The sequence below is a fragment of the Trichosurus vulpecula genome, chromosome 1 (genome assembly GCF_011100635.1).
Source record: "Trichosurus vulpecula isolate mTriVul1 chromosome 1, mTriVul1.pri, whole genome shotgun sequence".
Classification (NCBI taxonomy): Eukaryota; Metazoa; Chordata; class Mammalia; order Diprotodontia; family Phalangeridae; genus Trichosurus; species Trichosurus vulpecula.
Window position 1 is genome coordinate 180,489,375 of NC_050573.1, and position 22,992 is coordinate 180,512,366.

The following is a 22,992-nucleotide window of genomic DNA, read 5'->3' on the forward strand; positions in this document are numbered from 1 at the left end:
CATTTCGCTTAGGGGCAGCTCTTATGATTAGAAACCCTAAATCTGTCTTCCACCAGACTGGGCAGCTAGCTAGGTGGTACAGTGGATAGAGCACCACACCTAGAGTTAGGAAGACCTGAGTTCAAATCCAGCCTTAGACACTTTACTAGCTGTGTGACCCTGGGCAGGGCACTTAACCAATGTTTTCCTCAGTTTCTTGCTTCCAGGGTGGATGTGAGGATCAACTGAGATAATAATTGTAAAGGGCTTAGCTCAGTCAGTGCCTGGCATATAGTGAGACCTACGTAAATTTTAGCTAGTATTATTCCACCGATTGTTCTGCTTTTAGGGGTGCTCAAGACCGCAAAATACCCACACGCCCAGTCCTGCTCAAATGAATTCAACTCAAGCCTTCTCTCAGCCAAAAAGAAAAACAAAGTTCATTAGAGATTCACCATAATGTCTTTAGAAATCTCATGTTTTCACAAGGAGGCCAGATGCCATCTGAGGTAGCTGGAATCTGAGCACCTTCATGGAGGCAAGATGAAACTTACATACACAAAGATTGTGGGAGGGATCTAGGGTGGTCCTGGGGTGATGGGAGGAGAGATTTAGGGAGGGTCTTGAGGAGGGGTCTAAGGAGGAGCTTGATGGGACTGGGAGGAGGTCAGATTCCAGGAACCAAGTAGCTGAAGTAGTTGAAGGCTACCTGGAGATAACAGACAATGTAGGGCTAGGCTAGTTTAAGGCTATCAGATTTGGGCATAGACACTGAAAAGATCCAGGGTGGAAACTGGCCAGGCAATGGAGGGCTAGGCTAGGTTAGTAACCTAGCCTAGAGATTTGGGCCTAGCAATAATGAAAGGCTTATGGCCTCAGGCAAAAATGCCTCATCTAGTGGGAAGATTCAAAGGGAGTTCAAGGGGGCTCCCACAGTCTAAACCTCATCAGTAATGCCCTTTGGGGCTAAACAGGATGTGTCTAATCCCTTTTCCAAATGACAGGCCTTCTAATATCTAAGGACAATTACCATGCCCTCCCCCTCAAAATTCTATTTTCAAAAAAAATTTTTTTCTTAAAAAAATTTAAATTTAAAAAAAATTCTATTTTCCAAGATAAACATTTCCCTGTTCCTTCCACTGATAGCTTCATTCCCTTCACCATCCTGGTTTATTTTCTGTGATCATCCTCCAGCTTTGTCAGCATCCTTCCTAAAAGGAGTGGGGTCAGGGGACATGGCTGGGGGTGGAATGAGAAAATTTAGTCTTTAGACCAGAGTCAGTAAGTGAGGATACTGACTGAATGAATGAATACTGAATGAAATGCAAAGCTTCAAATCGGGACAGTGGGGAAAGAGGGCAGGTGGCATGTGTGCATTCTCACAGAACTGTGGTTTAGCATTGCACTAAGTTCCTTAATCATAATTATTTCATTTACTTTTGTTATCACTCTGAGTATGACTATGAAGCATCATAAAGTTTTACGTATTCTACTTTGGGCATGCTCCTTTTTAAATTTAAGATTCGCTCACTGGGAAATTTGGAGAGATGTTTCAGGGATGTGCTGATGCCCCATTTAAAGCAATGGCTGGTTAAGAAGGTGCCTAGCCGTGTAGACAAATAGAGGATGAAGATGACTTGGGCCAGGCAAAGGAAAGCTTTGTATTAGCTGGGAGTGAAGGGAGTTGCAGAAACTGCCAGACAGAACTATGAAGGCAGCAGATGAAAGAAATAATGTTTAATTTCTCTCTTTCTTATTGCTAGCTGAGGATATAATTCCCCAAAACATCTACATAAAAGTTTTTTTTTAACCCTACTAGATATAGTTTAGTAGAAAGAAGACTGACCCTGGAGTCACGGGACCTGAGGCCAAACCCTTCCTCGGTCACTTACTACCTATGGGACTTTGGACATATCACTTCATCTCTGTAAGATGAGCCTCTAAAAAGTCCCTTCTGGCTCCAAATCTATGATCCTAAGGTCCACCAATGGGGGAGCTAGGTAGCCTAGCGGATAGCATACTGGGCCCTGGAGTCGGGAAAATCTGATTTCAAATCTGGCCTCAGACACTTGACCCTGGGCAAGTTGCTTCATCCAGTTTACCTCAGTTTCCTCATCTGTAAAATGAGCTGGAGAAGGAAATGGCAAACCATTCCAGTGTCTTTGCCAAGAAAACCACAAATGGTGTCATGAAAAGTCAGACGTGACTGAAACAACCAAACGGCAAAGATCCACCAACAGGTTTTAGAAGAAGCCAATCAGAGTTACTAACCAAAGGGTAAATGACATGTATGACATTAAAAGAACAGAAATAGCAGATGTAATCTTCATCAGCTGGTCACATTCCCAGTGAGGAGGTAGAAGACTGTAATATCAATTAAGGTGGGACATTTTTACTGTTTTAGAATGATAAAATTAAGTGTCTTTGATTGAGCCTTACTAGGTACTAAGTACCTAGTACTTAGCACCTAGTACCATCTACTAGGTGCTAAGCCTGGTCCTAAGGGGAGTTGCTAAGACCAGAGCCAATTTTCCTAAGTTCTGGTCACTCAGATGACATTTGATGATGGCTAAAGAGTGTATAAAGAGAGAACAGAGCTATTTGCTTGGGGCTCTGAGCCACAGGAGGACTGGCTGGGCCAGCTGTTGTTATGAGCTCCCCATCTCCTGAACTCAGATGTTGGTTTCTTGGTAACTATGAATTGTATTTGTTCTGTTTATAATGTATGTTTGTAATTTGTATTTGCTCTGAAGTTCAGGGTGCTGGCTTGTTCCCCTGAGCTTGATGAGGGTTTGGGGTGAGAGATGCGCGACACCCCAAAGTACCGACACACCGGGTCCTGCCGAAAGAATTTGACTCAAGCTTTCTCAGCCAAGGGAAAAGATAAAGTTTATTAAGAGTTAGCCAAATAGGCCTGCCCCAAGACATCCCAGAAGGCTGGAGGACAGGGTACTGGGAGGAGGCTCTACCACTTTTCCAACCTGTATGTTGGATTGAAATAAGATTGTTAACCCCTCAACTTTGCTTTTCTTAGTAAAGCAGATCAAAAAAATCTGTGCTGGGAGCATTCTTGTTGTTGGCCTTGTGTTGGTCTTTCAGCCCCAGCAACAGCTGCTAGCCAAATTGTTGCAACGAAGACATAGGGGAGCAGGCTTACGCACAGCTTCAAACATACAAAATTCTCAATTTGCTAATAAAAAGACAACATTTGCTTTGTGGAGAAAGCATTTTTTTTCCTCCTTTTTGCATGTTTGGGGGGCTTTGAGGTTTTATTTTTAAGAACTCACGAATGTTCATCTTCTATTTGGAGAAATCAGATAGCTAAGAACACTCCTGCGCTATTGGTAACTCTATCAGACAACAAGCATTTATTAAGAATTTACTAAGGCTCAGTGTTAATCCTGGAGAGATAAAGAAATGCCAATCATGGTGCCTGTTTGCTAGAAACTCATGTTCTAATGAGGGAAACAAAACAAATGAGTATGTATATGCAAGAGAAGTACATGATGTATAGAAGGTCACATCAGAGGTGAACTGGGGGAAAAGAAGCGAAACTCGAAAAGTTCCCCTGAAGAAAGTAAGATCTCAGCTGGGACTTGAAGGTCACGACCAGCTGGAAGGTGGAGGTGAGGAAAGGAGAGATTCCTGACTTTGGGGACAGTAAGTAGAAGGGAAGGGAAATCTGGAGAGTTGTGAATGAATAATGACAAGGAGGCTGATATGACTAAAGGCAAGTAAGAGTTCATGGAAGTGATGTGGTTTGGGGTTGCTGGGAATCCCAAGAATATCAGGGTACCAGGTGGAATTGCCTGGCAGGAACTCAACGTGGTAAATTTTATTGTACCACCAATAGAAGTGGGTGAAGTTCCCAGTGAGCCTGCAGACTAATGAAGAAGAGGCTGATGCTATATACAAATGAGACCATGGGATCTGGGTGGGACTAAGGAGTAGTAAGTACTCTGAGTAGGCCAGGTGAAAGGAATGTCCGGTAGGCTAATTAGGTGATCTAGGTGGGGTGGGTCAGATGCCTTGGGTGGAGGCTGAGCTGCCGCACTGTACTGAGAAATTCAGGGACTGCGTTGCTTTCAAGGCACGGTCTTTTACTTATTGGGGTCCAGGTCTCATCACCCCATCAGAAGGCAAGTAGAGTACAGGGCTAGAAAGGGGCCAGGTTGTGAAGGGTTTTAAATGCCAAACAGAGGATTTTACGTTTGATCCTGGAGATAATAGGGGGCCCCTGGAGTTTACTGAGTAGTGGGAGTAACATAGGCGGACTGGGATTTAGGGAAAAAAAAAATCTGGCAGCTGAAGCGAATGATGGATTTGAGTGGAGAAAGACTTGAGGCAGGAAGACCAAATAGAAACCATTGCAGTAGTCTGAGGGAGAGATGATGAAGGCCTATACATGGGTAGTGGCTGTGTTAGTGGAGAGGAGACATGGATGAGAAGTTGTGAGGGTAAAAACAGCAAGATTTGAAAACAGACTGGACGTGTGAGTGAAGAAATGAAATGACGCTGAGGCCGCAAGCATGGGTGACGGAGGGAATGGCAAAGCCCTTGAGAGTAATGGGAAAATCAGGAAGAAGGGACAGTTTAGTGGGCAAGATAATGAGTTCTGTTCTGGATATATTGTTTGAGATCAAAAAGCCTTAATCACTGAATGGGCGTTGCCTCAGTCAACAAGAGACTTGTTAAAGACTTTAGCTTTAAAAGGTCAAGGACTCCCATTGCATCTTGGGATATCTGCAGTCCTCAGGATCCATGTCTGACTACTGGGATCAGATAGCTCTGGGGGAGAAAGTGAAGCTGGGGCCTCTGCACATCCCTCTTTCACCTAAATCCTGTACACTTACACATTACATCATCATCTCCCTGAACAAACCACAACCTCGGTAAGTAGAAAAGGAGTGGCCTTCTGGCTGCCAAACTGGAAGCAGCCAGTTGAGTCACATGGTGCTCTCTCTGTCTCTGTCTCTCTCCCCACCCCCCTTCTCACACACACACACAAAACACCCATCACCCATGCACGCAGATGAGTTTGAGCCCTGATTGACCCAAAATGAATGTAAATGGCAAATGTTTCTGTTTTGGCCAGAATCCCTAAGAGTACAACCTCACAGATCAATTTTGGGTTTTTGCGGGGGGGGGGGGGGGGGGGGGAGGATTAGGTACAGAAGCCATTCTCTCCCTCATTTCTTATTAAGCCTTAAGCACTGAATATGCTGTCCCTCAGTCAAACTGAGACTTGTTGAAGACCTTAGTTTGAAAAGGCCACTGCATCCTGGGCTATTTCCAGTACTCCTGATCGATGGTTCCAGAGGAGAAAGTGAAGCTTGTGACTTTGCACAGCCCTCCCTCACTTCAGTCCAATTAACTTGCATATCACGGCATCACCTTTCTGATGTCATGGTTCTCAACAAAGGCCTAAAAATAATGACAAAACAACAAGCTTGAGGTGCCTATGCTCAATTAGTGGGGGTAACCAAACTAAATCTGCTTCCAAAAACTTTGCTGTTTGTTGTTCTCCTCTGCAGAAAATGCCTTTGTGTCTCCGTCTTGTACTATTAAGGATTCTCCACATCCAAACAAGCTCACCTCCAGATTAATATCACAGGAGAGAGCTACATGGTCACGATGCTGAGAAAGCTATTTCAGGACAAGGGTTAAGGAAGCTGGCCTTTGTTTAGCATGGTAGGATTGTACCATCAGCTCATGTCCTCTAAGATGCTGATGGGAGAAGGCAGGGGAATCTGATTATGCTGCTACTTCGAATAAGACATAATGACATGGGAACATGCTGCTTTTCCAAGTTGCCCCCTATAAATGTCTTCTAATGTATTTCAGTGTTGAGCAGCTGCTTGCCATCCCCATTGGCCTATTGGGGTGTGTGTGTGTGTGTGTGTGTGTGTGTGTGTGTGTGTGTGATGTAAAGTAAATGGGAAGGACTAAAAACAAGAGAGACTGAGGGAGAGAGGCAGGCAGACAGAAAGAATATGAACTAATGTTCATTGAGACCAGTCCATTATTTGGTCAAGTATTTATTGCATATCCACCGTGTTTTAGGCATTTAAGAATAGATACAATCTCCTCTGTCCAAGAATTTACAAATTCAGTACAGTAGACAACGCAGACAAATGTGTCATCAACTTCACTCATTTTGTTCATGAACAGGATAACAAAAATTGGAAGTTGCTAGGTCCCATATCAATGCAAAGCAAATGCAATACCCCACCTTTCCATCTCCTTGTCCTTACCTTCCTTCTTTTTTCTCCCTTCTTCCCTGTAATGTACCTACGGATCCTTGACTGTGTAAAGTCTGTAACATCTTAAAAAAACAAAAGTGAAAACAAAATAATTTTATCTGGCCAAGTCTCATTAGAAAGCTGAGATGTGCCACTTTGTGAGGTGTAGAGATCATTTCTCTAAAGACTGGGCTACCTAGAAGCTTATAAAAGTTAGAAGAAAGCAGAAATATCCGGCTTTTTCCTTTGTTCTCTACTATTTAGAAAGTATATTTTATGTAGGGATTTTCAGGCCCTGATTGGCATATAGATTTTGATTAGGATAGCGAAGTATTCATTTACTTGGTCTGGAGCACATTTGTATTCAAATTAGAAGCAGAATACTAAATATTGTGGGTGGAGGGAGGAACTGGAGGTGGAGAAGGTATTCTTCGATGTGACATACAAAAAACTTTTCAAAGGAATCTGTCAAAAGACATCTCTACTTAAATGTTTACAAAAATGTTCCTCCTAAGCAGCCCTGCTTGGAAACCAAGGAGAGTTGTGGCTTTTTTCTAAGCTCCCACCTTCAGTTCTGCCCTGCCTTGAGAAGTAGTGGGTCCCTTTTCCAAGAGCTCTTTGAGCAAAAGCTGGAAGACCACCTGTTGAGCATGTTGTAGAGAGGATTCTTGTTCAGGTTAGGCCAGAGGTGAGGAACTCCCGGCCTCGAGACCACAAGTTCCCCACTCCTGGGTTATGCCAAGTAGCCTTAATGAGCAGCCAACTCAGATTCTTCGATTTTTACTACATGCAGGAAGGTGATGTGAGAGAGGTTGCTGAGACAAAAGACCGGTATTGCTGAAGGGGGTAGGGATAAGGAAGTAGAGATTACAGTTTCTATTTCAGTTTCTGCCCTCCAAAGTCCCTCCCATGGTAGGTAATCTTAGCGTGTATATTCCCTCAGATTGTCAAAGAGAGATTGAAACGTGGCACTTCTATGGTTAGCCAGTAAAGGCCCATTTCTAACATATTCCTAACAAAAATTCTCCATTTCCTAATGGTAGAAAGCCGAGGCCCATATTTAACTTTGGGAAGAGGGGAAAGGCGGGGGGGGGGAGGGGAAATTAAGAAGAAGAAGATGATAAGCGGGCTGGAACCAGTGTCCAACTTGACTGCTTCTCAAGTGACTTTAAGTAGGTCCCATTTATTGAGCCAACACAAATCACAGGCTTTGAGTAAGTATGCAGTATGGACCTCATGGCTACCATTGCAATGAATCACACTAAGGATGGATCTGGAGTTATGCAGAAGAATGGCACCCTCATAACATAAAATGTCGACATTGTGTGTGTGTGTAAGAAAGGGGCAGCTAGGTGGTATAGCAGATAGAGCACTGGACCCGGAGTCAAGAAGCCCCAAATTCAAATCCAGACTCATACACTCACTAGCTGTGTGACCCTGAGTAAGTCACTTCACCCTGTTTGCCTCAGTTTCCTCATCTGTTAAATGGGCTGGAGAAGGAAATTGCAAACCACTCCAGCACCTTTGCCCAGAAAACCCCAAGTGGGGTCACAAAGAGTTGGACACGACTGAAGATGACTGAACAAGAACAAAGTAGAAGTGATAATGTTGTTCTAAGCAGATTACGGAGACCCCCAGATAGTGAAGGCAAAACTCCAAGAATATAAAGGCCAAATGGTCCCTAAATATTAATTCTTAAGAAGTGATGCAGGGTAGCTGGGTGGTGCAATGGACAGAGCACAAGCCCTGGAGTCAGGAGGACCTGAGTTCAAATCCAGCCTCAGATATTTACCAATTGTGTAATCTTGGGCAAGTCACTTAACTTATATTACCTCCCCCCCCAAAAAAATGGGTTACAGAATGAAGGATAAAGAGAAAATAGTGAAGCAGGTCCACAATATATCAACAGTTCAGTCATCAGGCATTTGCTTAAGCATTTACTCTGTGCCATCATTATGCTAAGTGCTGGGGATACAAGGAAAGGCAAGAGCATGGTCCTTACTCTCGAGGGTGGCTCATATTTTAAAGGGGAAGCGACCATACAAATAACTGAGTGCGTACAAGGTAAATTTAATGCAGATGGAAGGTAATCTTATACATATTGACAGAACCATCCAATAGTGTGCTGGGAAACACTCAACAGCCAACTCTCCAAGAAAAAACAATGTATTCACAATATGCTATTAAATTTAATCTTAAGTTTTCTCCATCACTTTCTTAAGTCTGCAATCAACAACACAATAAATCAAGCCCTGATTTGTAACATTTGCTGAGTTCTAAGGTGTAAGTGCTTGTATTGAATATTTAACTGTTGGCTCTGTGAGCTGACTCCAGCATACCCCTAGAACCATCCCAAAATATAATATCTACATGGTACAGTGGAGAAAGCCTGTGGGATCTGGAGTTAGAGGACATGGATTCAAATCTCACCTTCAAATGCTTCCTACCTGGTGGCACAGTGCCTGGCATACAATGGGTGCTTAATTAATATTTATTGGATGTAATCTAATTGAATTTGGGTAAATCACTAAGCCTCCCTGGGCTTCAGTTCACTCACTCTATAAAATAAGAGGGAGATGGGTGTTTTAGATGGCTTCTTAGTTCCCTTGTCTACTTAAGCAATGTCTTACTAATATGATAAGTACATTAAGAATAATACCACCACCTTGGCCCTGCCCCATGATATCTTTAGGGGTTTCATTGAAATGAAAACATTTCAGTGGAATGCTGCCATTAAAAGAACATGACTGCATTCCATAGCAACCCTGTAATTAGTGCACCAAGTGGGTGGGAAAATCTAAGAAATTACAGCTAAACTACAGTTGATCAGAGCTTTAAAAAAAATATTGAAAAATCTTAACAGAGAATATTAAATTTTAGGTGGCTAATTGCTTACTAACCTCAAAGCATAGAAAATGCTTTTTTCAATGGGAGATAGAAAATTGCAAGAAGAATCACAGTTTCTTCTTATGTTATGTGGATATGGTTCAAAGCAACACTGGCATTTTAGCCCTATCTCAGAATCATATCACCGCAACTTTGCTGGGGAGCCTCAGATGTGCCTTAGGCTTGAAGACATCCACCAATCTTAAAGGTCAGAGAATTGTGTTATTCTAAGAATTCTCTGCTTTAGTCATTGAGAAAAAGAGAAACTCGGTTCAGGCAATTCTCTTGTCCCTCGGCTATTGTTTTCTTCTTATTGGCTCTCAATCTTCTGGAATATTAATGCTTCAGACTTCTAAAATATTTTTTCTAGTTATCTATACAGTGACTGTCACAAATTAATGGCTTGATATTAGGAAATTTTCCAGGGTGTTTCCTTGTATTACTAGGAGGAGGTGGTTTGGAGAACAAAATCATTGTGGGTCAGTGGGAATTCAGTTTTGTTCACTTTAGTTCAGGGCTTGGCGCCTCATGTTGATTTTACCGCCCAGAAATCATGCTTGTGGTTCTCTACATCAGAGGCATCAAACATTCAGTCAGCTGGCCCACATTGCTGCGAGGCAGGGCTGAGCCAATTAAACTGTAATTGGGAAATATTTAATAAATAAAACACAATAGAACACAGATAATGGTAATACATCATTTTCTATTTAATATGTAGCCTACAGGGATCCTTCCCTACAGTGTTCCATACAGTACCCGTGTTTCCAATTCTGTTTGATACCACCGCTCTGCACTGATGTGGTGGTGGGGTTGCTGCTGCTGCTGCTCAGTCATTTCAGTCCAGTCCAGCTCTTGGTGAGCCCATGGACCTCTGTCCATGGGATTTTCTTGATAAAGATACTGGAGTGTTTGCCATTCCTTTCTCTTATTATTCCCTAAGTGTCCTTTATCAGTTCTGTCAGCCACAGAGACCATTGACAATGCTGTATGTAAAGAACACATAGTCTGGCTGCAATCCAACAATCCAAGCACGTGATGACCAGCATTGCTTCCATAGGTCATTTGCAACCAGTGATCGCTGGGAGGGGAAGCTCTGAATATCTGTCTGCATGTGAGGTGATTCTGAGATCTAAAAGCTGTCCTATCTAAGAAGCTCAGCAAAGACAGAAATGCTCCTCTAAGAATTACAAACAAAGACCGAGTGACCTCAAGTAAGGCTGGCCAAATTGTCCGCTGTAACCCGTGATGGTCCCCCCACTGTCTCAGGTGAGGGAATTGGCAAACCAGTTTCTTTCTCTTGAAGGTGAAACTCATACCTCTCTCACCCTTTATCTCTTGCATATGCACTCAGACCTGCCTGTTCAAATTCACTTATTTTGTGCTCACATTTTCCATCCAGAGCAAATGATTTTGTTTTTTTTTTAAATGTGAAGCATTCAAGTTTCAGAAAATAAGAAATCAAGAGGGAAGGTTAATATCTGAACGTTGTATATTATTATATAACTTTCAGCAGACAGCTAGGTGGCGTAATGGTCAGAGCACCGGGCCTAGAGTTAGTAAGACCTGAGTTCAAATTTGACCTCAGACTGCTGTGTGACCCTAGGCAAGTCACTTAATCCCATTTGCCTCCATTTCCTCATCTGTAAAATGAGCTGGAGAAGGAAATGGCAAACCACTCTAGTATCTTTGCCAAAAAAGCCCCAAAGAATCAAACATGATTTTAAAAAAGACTGAACCACAATGACTTTCAAGGTTTATAAAGCACCTTACAAATATTACCTCATTTGATCCTTACAACAACCCTCTAAGGTATTATTATTATCTATTATTATAACAGCTAACATTTCTATAGCACTCACTATGTGCCAAGCACTGTGCTAAGCACTTTACAATTTTTATCTCATTTAATCCTCACAACCACCATGGGAGGGAGGCACTATAATTATCCTCATTTTACGGATGAGGAAACTGAGGCCAACAGAAGTTAAGTGGCTTACCCAGGGTCACATAGCTAGTAAATGTCTGAGTCTGGATTTGAACTCAGGTCTTCCTGACTCTAGGTGTAACACTCTATTCACCATGCCTCTTAGCTTCCCAAATTGTCCCCATTTTATGGATAAGAAAACTGAGGCTGCGAGAAATTAAATGATTAGTCACATAGCTTTTAAGTGAGACGAGAATCAAAGCTGGAGTCTTCCTTACGCCCAGTCCCAGCATTCTATCCAGAAAGGCACATAGCTGCCCGCAAATGACAGTATTGTCTGAGCTGTTTCTCTTCCTCTCAGTAACTGAAGTAAAAAAAATATCATCAGAATAGTCTTCCTTGTATTCTAGGTTTACATATCAATATAAAGAGATGCACACGATACTTGTCAAATAGATATAGATATAAAAGAGGCAAATGTGAGGCAGCCTAACATAACACATAAAAAGCTGGACTTAGCATCAGGCAGGCCTGGGTTCAAATCCAGCCCTGGGCAGGTCGTTTACTTTCTCCTTGAAGTTACATAGTAGGTGCTATCTTTATTAGTAGAGGGAGTTCCTCACTGGGAGTTCCTTCACTGATGAAATCAGAGATCCTATCCCACCAAAAAAAAGCAAAAACCTAGAAATAGAAATACAGATAAATTTTCTCCTCTGCTACACTGATAAGGTTCTGGAGAACAGGGACCGTGTCTTATTCATTTAACGTCTCCATTTCAGTACCTGTCACGGTGTCTTGTACACAGTAGGCATTTAATAAATGTTTCCCCACTAAACTAGTTGAATAGCCTCAGAATGCCCAGCACTATTCCCACCACAAGGGAACCTCTCCCATGGCCTCAACGTTTCACGGCATTGATTTTGTTCATTATATTCCATTTCTTGCCCCAATCTGTGACCACTTAATACTTCCAATTTGTAACTATACCTTTAAGAAATAAGTGAAAATGACAGCAAGATCAGGAAGATGTATATTCTGTTCCGACTCACTGGCCTCCAAAGCTGATGAAGCTCTGACTCAAAAGAGCACAATGAAGTCGAATGAAGGAAGCTAATTTAAAAAGCATCTTGACCCTCTGGGAAGAAAGTTGCTATGTCCAACAGATGCACACGCCAGCTGCCTATTTTGCCAAATTGTACAATTCATCGTTTGGTGGGTCTGGGATTTCCCTTGGGTGAATATTCTTCCAGCAGTGCAGATCACAACCCTGACCCACCTTCTCAGTGGGCAAGGCCAAGGAAAGGTTTCCACTTAGGAATTGCCTACTATCTAATTTGAGGAGAGTGATTTTTTCCCACATTGCTAAATGACTATGTGACACTTTATGCTTTTTTGTTTTGTTTTGTTTTTGTATTCTTTTTTTTTTAAAGTACAAAGTACTGTTTGTGGCAATTATCTCATCAGCATAACGATAATAACCCTTTGGGATGAATATATCTATTTTGTATATCAGAAAACTCAGGCCTAGAGAGGTTGCCTAGAGCAACTTCTCTAAGGTCATATACCTAGTTGGAAACAGATGTGGTACTAAATCCTAGATGTTCTAAATGCTAGTCCATTCATTTATCTACTTGACAACTATATATTACTGAGGACCAGGCAATGTGCTAGCTACCAGTGAAGACACAAATGTGAATAACAAGTTTTCTTTCCCCTGAAGGGCTTGAAACTCTAAAACTAGAACGAAGACCTACACAAATTACTAAACTATAAAACGAAATCTGAGAGGTGCATAGAAAAATTGTGAATGAGATATGATGAGAATTCATAGGAGAGAGAAATTCACTTCCATCCTAGGCAGGGGTTCTTAAGCTGTAGTCCACAGACTTCTTGGTGGGATAGATTTCAGGGGGTTCATGAACTTGGATGAGGGAAAAATACGTGGTTTTTTTTTTTTCAATTTTCACTAACCTCAACTGAAATACAGCATTTCCTTAAACTATGAACTTAAAAATAAACTATTCTGAGAAGGATTCGATAGACTTCATCAGACTGTCCAAGGGGTCCAGGACACAAAAAGTAGCTTAAGAACCACTGTTCTAGAGGGAAGACTTCATGGAGGAAGTAGCAATTGAGCGGGAACTTGAAAGAGAGGTAAGATTTTAACCCAGAGATGGGAGAGAGGGAAGGCGGCAGTGAAGGGCATTTTAGGCAGAGATAGATTAAAGCCTAAATGTGACTACTTTGATAGTCCAAATTATAGGTTTGGTTGTTTTTTCAGCAAGAAATATGGGGCCATTGATGTTATTATTAGAGTGATGTGATCTCAGATATGTAATTGAAAAATTAATTTGGCAACAGAGTGAAGGATGGATTAGGAGAGAGAGAGAGACTGGTGACCAAGTGACAAGTTAGGAGGCTGTTGCAATAATCTGGTAGTAAGGGATACTGAGAGCCTGAATGAGTATGGTGACAATGAGAAAGGTAAAGAGGGAAGAAATGGGAGAGATCTCAAGGAGATGGAACTGACAGATTAGTCATGCAGGCTGAAGGAAAAAGAAGAATCTAATGTACCTCTAAGGTTTATAAACCGTGGGAACAGAATTGCGGCACCATTATCAGAAACAGGGAAGTCAAGAAGAGTAGTGGGTTTCTAAGGAAAGAAGCTAAGTTCAATTTCAGGTCTTTTGAGCTTGATCTAGAGAGATTGAATAGAGAGTTGGAAATATCTGGCTGTTTGATGATGGCTAAAGCAAAAAGTTTGTTGAGGATAAGGGTTGATGCTCATGACCAAAATGGATGGAAGGAGCTGGGGTGTATGTATCAATGTGAAAAGAGATGAAACAGATGGTGTGCTTAGTTTGGAAAAAGAAAAAAGCAGAAGGTCATAGAGCCGGAGTCAAAAGAAAATCAACCAGCTGCTCACCCTCCCTGAGGGGCCTTAGCCCAATGGCCCCCAGACTCCTTTCAGAATTCTATAGCAGATCTGCTCATGCTGAATGTGTGTCTTGTCCAAGGGGCTAACAGTAGATGAAAGCAGGGGATGGGGGAGACAGTTTGAAATGAAAGAAAAGAAAGAATATTTTACAGAAGGCTTACTAAAAATGAATGAAAGGCTGGCACTTGTAGATATAGTTCATAGTGCCTCTGGCCATGGAAACTCTAAGCTTTCTCAAAGGATCCCAAGTTAACCGTCCCTATTAGATATTCAGAACAAAGTCCTGTCTTCACACTTGTTACTATACGCTTAGTTTCACAGAGAATCTAAATGCTCAGAGACCACCTAGTCTCACCCATGCCTAATCCTTGCTGCAGCATATCCAAGGAAGTGTCCTCCAGCTTCATTTGAAGGGGCAGCTAGGTGGGTCAGTGGATAGAGCACTGAGTCTGGAGTCAAGAATACCTGAGTTCTAACCTGGACTCAGACACTTACTAGCTGTGTGACCCTGGCAAGTCATTTTAACCTCTGTTTGCCTTAAGCCACTGGAGAAGGAAGTGGCGAACCATTCCACTATCTTTGCCAAGAAAACCCCATGGACAGTATAGTCCACAGGGTTAGGAAAAGTTGGCCACAACTGAACAACATTGAAGGGGAACCCAGTACCCCTTGAAGCTCTCCACTCTACTTTCATTCATCTCTAATTATTAGGAAGGTTTTGTTGAAATTTGCCTGTCTACCACTTCCACCATTGCTCCTAATTCTGCCTCTGGGGTCATCTCTTCCTGCATACTCCTGGTGGTCTCAGACTTTAATTGAAAGCAGTTGTAGGTAATGGCTGGGTCATTTCCATTAGGAAATCACACCTCTTCTACTCCCTGTGAAGTGAGTTGTTTGGGGGCAACAGCTTCTGTTACACTCAGGCAGCCTCTTGGGACTTTTCCTACCCATGGCTTCTGTGAGGGTGGCACTATGTATATCACTCTGCCGTTCATATGCAGAAAGTCAACTCAGTTCCATTTTTCTTCCTGGCACATCCTGATGCTGCAGCAGAGAACCCAACTTTAAATTCAGAACAGCAAAAACAGAAACAGTTGTTAAGTGTCAGTGAAAGCTGTGACCTTGCTGTTGTCAAACAAGCAGAAACATCATTAGCATGTACAATCAAACTAATCTTCCACAGTGTTGAGTGCTCATACCAGGGAGGTTATAAGGATTTTGTGACTTGTAGGGCATAGGTGTAATCTACAGAGATAACACCTTCTGGCTCCAAAGGTTCTATCTATGTTTAAGCCATTCTGCTGCCATATTGGCTATATTTGGGATTCGGGCAATAAGCAATCTGGTGTTCCCAGCTGGAGATTGTCTCTCCATTTTCCTCTTGGTCCTTTTATGCTGAAGAAGAGATATCCAGACTTTGTTATTCTCAGTTCATTTTTTCATGATGGAAAGCTGAGGGACGAGGAACACACCTCTTTAATGATCCCCCATTTCAACCTCCTCTGCCTGGATTTTAAATCCTTCTGTGTTCTGGTTCCAGTCTAACCTTTAATGCTTATCTCCTTGTACTCTATACCCCAACCAAAGCGATTATTCAGAATCCCCCAAACATGTCCTGTGCCTAATATCCAAGGTAATCTCCTCCCTCCCCATTGCAACTGCCATCCCAGCTCTCAAGGCCCGTAATGCTATTTTACAATCTCCTTCATGCAACCACACCCAGCATTCCACTGTAGTAGTACTTCCCTTCTGGTGCCCACCTTCCTCCCATCCCCTATGGCAGCAAGTTCCATGGGCTAGAGGGGAATGCGTCCTTTTTCTTTGAAAAACTATCCTGAATCTCTAAAATTCACTCTTCCCCTTCCCAATTAAATTAGACCTCCTCAAACTAAAAACTCAAACTCCTTAAACTAAAGTGGAACTCCTCAAAATTAAAGGTGAGATTACTAAAAATGAGTGAAAAAACATTGAATTAATAAATAAAACTAGAAGTTGATTTTAGGAAAAAAAACTAACTGTTTTTTCTTTTAAAGAGGGAAGAAAATTTAATCACTAGTATCAGAAATGAAAAGGGTGAATATACTCCACAATTGGGTTTTATCCCAGATGAAAGACTTCCTCATTAGAGCCCTGTACCTTCTGAATTATGTACCTTTGCTCTCATAATTCCCTGAGCCAGAAACACTCTCTATCACTGACTCTGCCTCCCAGGTCTCTGCTTGTTGAAACTCTAACCATCCTTTGAGACTGAGCTCAAATGCCCTTCCACCACCCTGTCCTCTGCCCCCACTCTCATCCTTCCCTTTGGATGCAATCCTTCCATAGGGCTCATATAGCACTTGATATCTCTTGTTGATTGATCTAAAGTGTTCCATTTTGTGCTTTAGTCATTTCTACAACAATGTCTAATTTGATCCTTGTATTTCTCCTAGCACTTAGCCCAGTGTTTTGTCCATAGCAGGTACTTAATTATATGTTGGCTGAGTTTCATTCACTCAATCTCTAGTACAGCCCAAACCATCCAAGCCGAGAGTAAACAAGTCAGGTTTGTATTTTAAATTCCATTTGAAAAAGAAAAGCCACTTATGGTGAATGACACTGAGTAGCATTTAAAGCAGGAAACAAGTGATTTTCCAGATTGATTTTAATGTGAATCATTTAGCATTGGTTTATACTGAGCAGGCACCATCTGATTTATGGAAATCATTTCCCCACTATTAATGGTATTAATCAGACATGCTTGTGTAATCAACAAAATTATTACTCTGAGACAAAGGGGAGGGGGAATTCTTTAATTCTTCTGGACATCATGAAGAAACAAGTGGAGAACAGAACCAGAAAATGTTTTCCTTGACACTGCCTTGCTTATGACCCAAAATTTCTTGATGGGGGCAGCTCCAACCAGCTTGCAAATTGTTAAATTTGCAGTGTCAGCATATATACCTCGGTACTCACTAAACACTATGAATCTGGGCTTGATTTATTGTTTTGTTGATTTTTTTAGATTTAAGAAAGTGATGGAAAAAATGTTAATGATGCAGATTAAATTTTAAAGCGTGTCCTGCCATGCATTTTTTTTGTTGTTGTTGTCAAACATTTACCAGAAGACCCCTGGTTGTACCCCACTGTCACCAATGGAGATAAGTGATTCTATGCCCCTCCTATCCCTACCCCTAGCAAAATGAGCCTTAAGAGAAAATAATAAAAAGATTATCACAGAAAGGAGATGTGGTAATGGAATCACAGTAAGATATTTGGCACAAGCCAAAAATGGATTTCTCCTCACACCCTTGTCTGTGCACCACCCAAAACCATGGATGATTTCAGTTGCTTGAAAAATCTGCAAATAGCAGGAGTTGGTTTAATAGAGATAGGATCCCTGGAGCCCTCCCTTCGTACAGCTTAGATCTGGAATCTCTGCCCATTTCCTAGAACCGTCTCAGGTATGTGTATTATACTATATACATGTATACATATTACATATGCATGTGTGTATTCTGCACTCTGCCCATCTTAAAATTCTATGGAAATACGAGCTGTTATTTTCATGTTCAGCATCATTTGAACCATTAGTCATTACAAAGAAAGACATATTTGTGTTTTAAATAAAGTGTAGGGGGGAAAACAAGGAAAAGACATGTTCAAGGTTGGACTGGGGGAATGGAGCCAGGATGAAAACTAGAGAAGGGAATAGACAAGAATCCCAAGCAAAAAGTCAAGAAATGTGGGTTCTAAATCCAATTTTTCTACTCCCTCGCCTTGATTTTTATCATAGAATCATAACATTTTAGAGACAGGAACTTCCAACTTCCCATTTTACAGATGAAGAAAACAAAGACCCAAATGAGTCAGTGGCTAACAACAGGTGTCACAGCCTTTATAATCAGATTTTTTTTTTGTTATATTTAACCTAAATCCTTTCTTTTAAGCCTATCCTTTGCTTTTCTCTTCAGCATCTCTGAATAAGATGATCATGACTTAACATCACTAAAACTGAGAAGCAGTGATTGATTACCCAGAGAAGTAAGAATAGGTGAAGATGTGTGACTTCACTAGTGCAAATAGCATTCCTCTTCTTGCCTTACTTGACAGCCATGGGTTACAGTAGTGTAAAGTCAATATATCACTGCTCCCAACACCCCAACTACAAGTCTCTTTGAATGTAGGTAGTCTTCAAATAACAAGCATACAATCAATCACTGTGCCTAGATTTGCAGTCTTTCCTGTTTAATAAGACCTGTCCACCTGTCCACACTGCCTTGTCCCCTGGCAGCCTCCAGGCACCTGTACTGAGGTATCAGATAGAGATAGAGATAGAGATGACAGAGATATTGATAAAGATTTTTAGAATTCCTCAGACCTTGAAGTTTCTCTTCAGAAACTCTTTCCAGAGCCCCGATCTAATAGTCTTGCCAGCAGTAGAAGTTGATAACCTGTAGGAGTTAACAGCATTTGTGTGTCAAGAACTCCATTAATTACAACACATCACTAAATCCCAGTGGAAGACTCTGGGAAGCCTGGCATTCCTTCCAGAACTTTCTCCTCACAAACACTTCATCACAAAGGGCAGTGGAGAATTCTTGATAATTGCAGGCTTATTTCATAATCACTAAAAGCTTCAGAAAACACAAGCCTCCCTATTAATGCCCACTTGCACTGTGTTAAGTGTTATCATTCCTGGGCCTTTTTATAAGAATGAAAGTATGTGGTTACCTCCTTGGGTACCGTTCATATTTCTCATTCCAGTCATTGATACTCATGTTCTTATGTGTAGATTTTTCTTCCTACTCTTCTCTCTGCTGGCTTGAGGTCATGCCACCCAAGGCGCTTGGTGATGTTTTATTTGCTAAGGCAAAAAAAATAAAGTATGTGCCTGGCACAAAAGTGTCATTTCCGATCCTGTTCATTTTGTCATCTCACAGTCTAATAAAGCACTGGTGGTGGTGGGGTGGAGACCAGAAGAAGAAGAAGGCCTATTGTACTAAGTAGTGGAGACATGCCCTGTTAAGTCTCCATTGACTGGGGGTTTCTTTATGTTTCAACTGGGGACTAAGAAAACTGGGCACAGGGCCCAAAATTGGCTACATCATCGAGAGGGAGGAAAGAAGTCATAGATAGTCTTGGTTGGGAGGTCAGCAGTGAGAGAAAGCAAATTTCTGTGAAGACAAGTGTCCAGTCTAAGTTTCACTCAACTTGCCTAGAAGGCAGAAGAGGGGGGAGGGAGCAGGGAAGGAGGGGCTAATGAAAGGAGGAAGGAGGAGGGTCAGCTTTACCATGACACAACACACTGTGCCTTTCCTGGGGTTTGAAATAGAGGAACTGAGAAGAAAAGTGTCCTCGGGGAGATTCAGCCCTTCAGAACACATGATGGACCGAGTTCATCCTCCACACCCCCTGTTTCATGTGTGGAGAAGGGTCAGTGAAGAATAGCGATTCAAGAAGGATGTGATATGGTCCAAAAACTTTTCCTGGATTTTTTCCGCAGGCGACTGAGCCAGAGGCCGACTGCTGAGGAATTGGAGCAAAGGAACATTCTGAAACGTAAGTGACTTCTAAGGATCTCTGGTCTTTGGGGGTAGCTGTAGCCACTTTTCTCTCTCTCTCTCTCTCTCTCTCTCTCTCTCTCTCTCTCTCTCTCTGTCTTTCTCTCCCTCTCTCTTTCTCTCCCTCTCTCTCTCTCTCCCTCTCTCCTAGGTACACCTCTGTCTAGGTAGGGCCAGTAGTGAATAATATTCTCAAAATTAAGAGAAAACTAAAGATGAGCACACCAAAGACAGATTCCCAATAAACATAACAAGTCAGCAATGGCTGTCGTCACTTAAACCTTACAAAATGTGAATATTACCTTATCACAGTAGTTTTAATTATGGTCTCATGGCCAAAAATACCATGTAAAATAGAGGAGGAAAATAAATCATCAGCAAAGGAATTTTGGTTTTTAGAGGGCCACTTTGAAAAAATCAGTAACGGACTAAAAAGAAATAAGAGAAGAATATTGATTACCAAGATAAGGGAACCACCTGCTGGTTCTGCTGAACAACTGAGAGAAAGTAAAGTTTATTGGAACTTTGATGCAGATAAAATTTCTCGTCCTTTTCACCATTCAAATTGGAGCCTAAGAAGTGTGTTCTGAAAGTACTTATTCTCTGTTTCTTTAAATTCCCACAACTTGGTTATGCTATTCTTGCTTGCTGCTGAACCTCAGGAATAGCCCTACTTTCTCTGTAATAATGGATTTTAAAAATAATTAAGCACTTTAGTTCAAGCGAAGAAATACGTGAAGATTTATTGAGAACAGTCACTTAATATTAAAATATTTTTAAAAAGGCACACTGCTAAAAATAAAGGAGGCAGTTGCTTCATGAAACCCAATAGCCTTTATTGTAGTAATGCATCAGGAACATTTAGAAAATCAAAATTTGTCTCTGCCTCCACCCTTTCCTAACACCAACTACTGCCAATCTCTTTGTCATCAAAGCTATCTCAATTCACATGACTCTTCCTATGTGATTATATTTGTGAATGATCTAGATATATAATGTGTATATGTATAGATGTGTAAATATAAAATATTTAAAATAATATAAATATTTATATTTAAATACAAGATATTTATATTTTAAATATAAAGTATGTAAAATAAATAAAATATGTAAATAAATGAATAGAAGTCAGATAAATAAATTTACATATGTACATGCATATGCAGAATACCATATGGATATACAGCATATATGTACATGTGATAGTGACTGAGACTGTACATATATATGCATATGTACATATACATATATATACATACATACATACATATACATGTGCACATATATACATTTATCTGAATTTGTGGTTCCTTCCATATAAAGAACACCAAGAATGGAAACTTCCCTTATGAATGAAAATCAACAATTCATCTGTTATTTATACTCTCAGAGAGTTTCCATGGGCACTGAGAGTCTGAAGGACTTGTCTATAACACCACAGTTAGTAACCGTCTCAGAAGCTGGGCTCAAACCCAGGTCTGTCTTTCTGAGTCCAAGGCTCATTATCTATCCACAGAGATATGAGACAAGGAATTGTCTCATAGGTCTCCAAGGAAATTTATATACATATATGGGGGGGAAGGGAGGGGCATGTACGTATTATGTATGTGTGTATTTATGTGTATGTATATATGTGAATATACACACATACATATATACATGCATATATACATTTATAAGTATATATTATGTGGATGTATAAATTGTAGATATATGTATTGATGTGTGCAAAGTATGTGTGTGTATTGATATTGATTGCTTAAAGAACTACCTCACGGGTCAGAAAGCAGAGTAAAAGAATATAAACTTTTTGTAGCTTTGCTATTAATGATCTTTCTCATACATTCTGATTTTTTTCTCTAGGAAAGAGAAAAATGCACACTTCTACATATATGAGTGTGTTTATATATATATATAGAGAGAGAGAGAACATGTAACCTCCGATTTTAATAACTGGGAGTTCCCCCTCTCGTTAACACGGCAAATTCTTTGATTTTACTTTTGCCGTCAATGAAATAACTTGGTCAGTCCTGAGTTCCTGGAGGTGGGCAGGCATGGGAAGATGAGAGGACAGTCTAGTACAAAGATCTTTCACACTAACTCTATCCCAAAGTTTCATTCTTATGTTTTCTATGTTTTCACACCCTTCCACGTGATTTCTCTCCTCACCACCCCTTGCTTGCCTCCCTCTCCATTTATTCCAAAGATGCATTCAGTGCTTCCCACACTGCAAGGGGGTTGCTTCTATTTTCCTGGTATTCAAGAGTCCCCTTAGAAAGTTTCTTTCTGAATGGGAAATCAGAAGGCAAGAGGTAAAAGCAATATTTCCTAAGAGAAAATTGGAATCTTTTCTAAATGATTTTCATTGTCAGGGGGAAAATTCCATCGAGATGATGTCAGGCCCTTCAGCTCCCATCTGATCTTCTCTCATCCATTAAATACTTGTCATTGTGAAAACTGGAGATGGGAAAAGACAAAGAAATTATGAACCTGCTCGAGGTCTCCCACTTATCTCAGAAATCAAACAGACACAAATATGAGCAAGCCACCTTCATTTTCCCATTTCTTCTTCTTCTCCCTTGGCCCCAAGAAGCACCAGATCTGAAGACCGTATTCCTCTTTTGGTGCATACTTTGAGATTTCAAGAGTTTGCGGTAAAATATGTTCAACGAGGGTGTCCCTGTGGTAAGGCTTTCCCACCTGGGCCTAGCCGAGCATTGTAGAGTCAGGAGAGATCTCTGAGGCCATCAAGGGCAAGCATCTCAACTTATAGATAAGGAGCCTACAGCCCAAGGACGTTAAAGGTTGTGCCAAAGTCACTGAAGTATTGTCAGAGACAAGATTTAAACCTACGTCCTCTGTCCCTGGAGACAATTCTCTTTCACCTTTGTCATGGCTGCCTCTGGACAGACTGAGACAAACTTCATAGAAATGCTTACTTTCCACATGACAACAGTAATAACTCCTGGCATTCATACATACTGCAAGTTAAGATGAATGAAGCGTCATTTCACTCGACCCTCGCAGGCCTGTGAGGTAAAGCATGACACATTATCCTCATTTTAAAGGTGAAGAAACTGAGTCTGGCAGATGTGAAGTGACTTGTCCAGAGTCACACACAGGTAGTGTCTCAGGTAGAATTCAAATCCTGGTATTCCTGACTCCAAGTCCAGCAGCCTGGAAGGCATTCTCTTTCAGAAGCAATGGAAAAGCTGTCTGGGAAAAGGGATGAAAATCCCATAGCCCCCTCTGAGTCCCAGCTTGACAGCAAGTCATTCATATCTAGGAAGCATGCTGAGGTTAAATGACCTGTCTGTGATACCACAGTTAGTAAGTGGTCTCAGATCCGGGTCTGTCTTCCTGATTTTGAGGCTTATTACCTATCTGAGACATTTCTTACGTAGACTAGCCTGACAGGCTGGGCTTTGGGCAGCATCCTTTCCTGAAGGAGGCAGAGATTTTTCTACAGACTAAGCTAAT

At 41.3% G+C, this 22,992-nt stretch overlaps 1 protein-coding gene across 2 annotated transcripts in view; it reads left to right on the forward strand.

Moving 5' to 3' along the window:
• LOC118852104 (phosphatase and actin regulator 1) overlaps positions 1 to 22,992 on the forward strand; it is a 250,220-nt gene that overhangs the window by 203,781 nt on the left and 23,447 nt on the right. For both annotated transcript variants that reach the window (XM_036761771.1, XM_036761763.1), the window contains one exon: positions 19,455 to 19,510. In XM_036761771.1, coding sequence (XP_036617666.1) covers positions 19,455 to 19,510 — 56 coding nt within the window. The remainder of the gene's footprint in view (positions 1 to 19,454; positions 19,511 to 22,992) is intronic.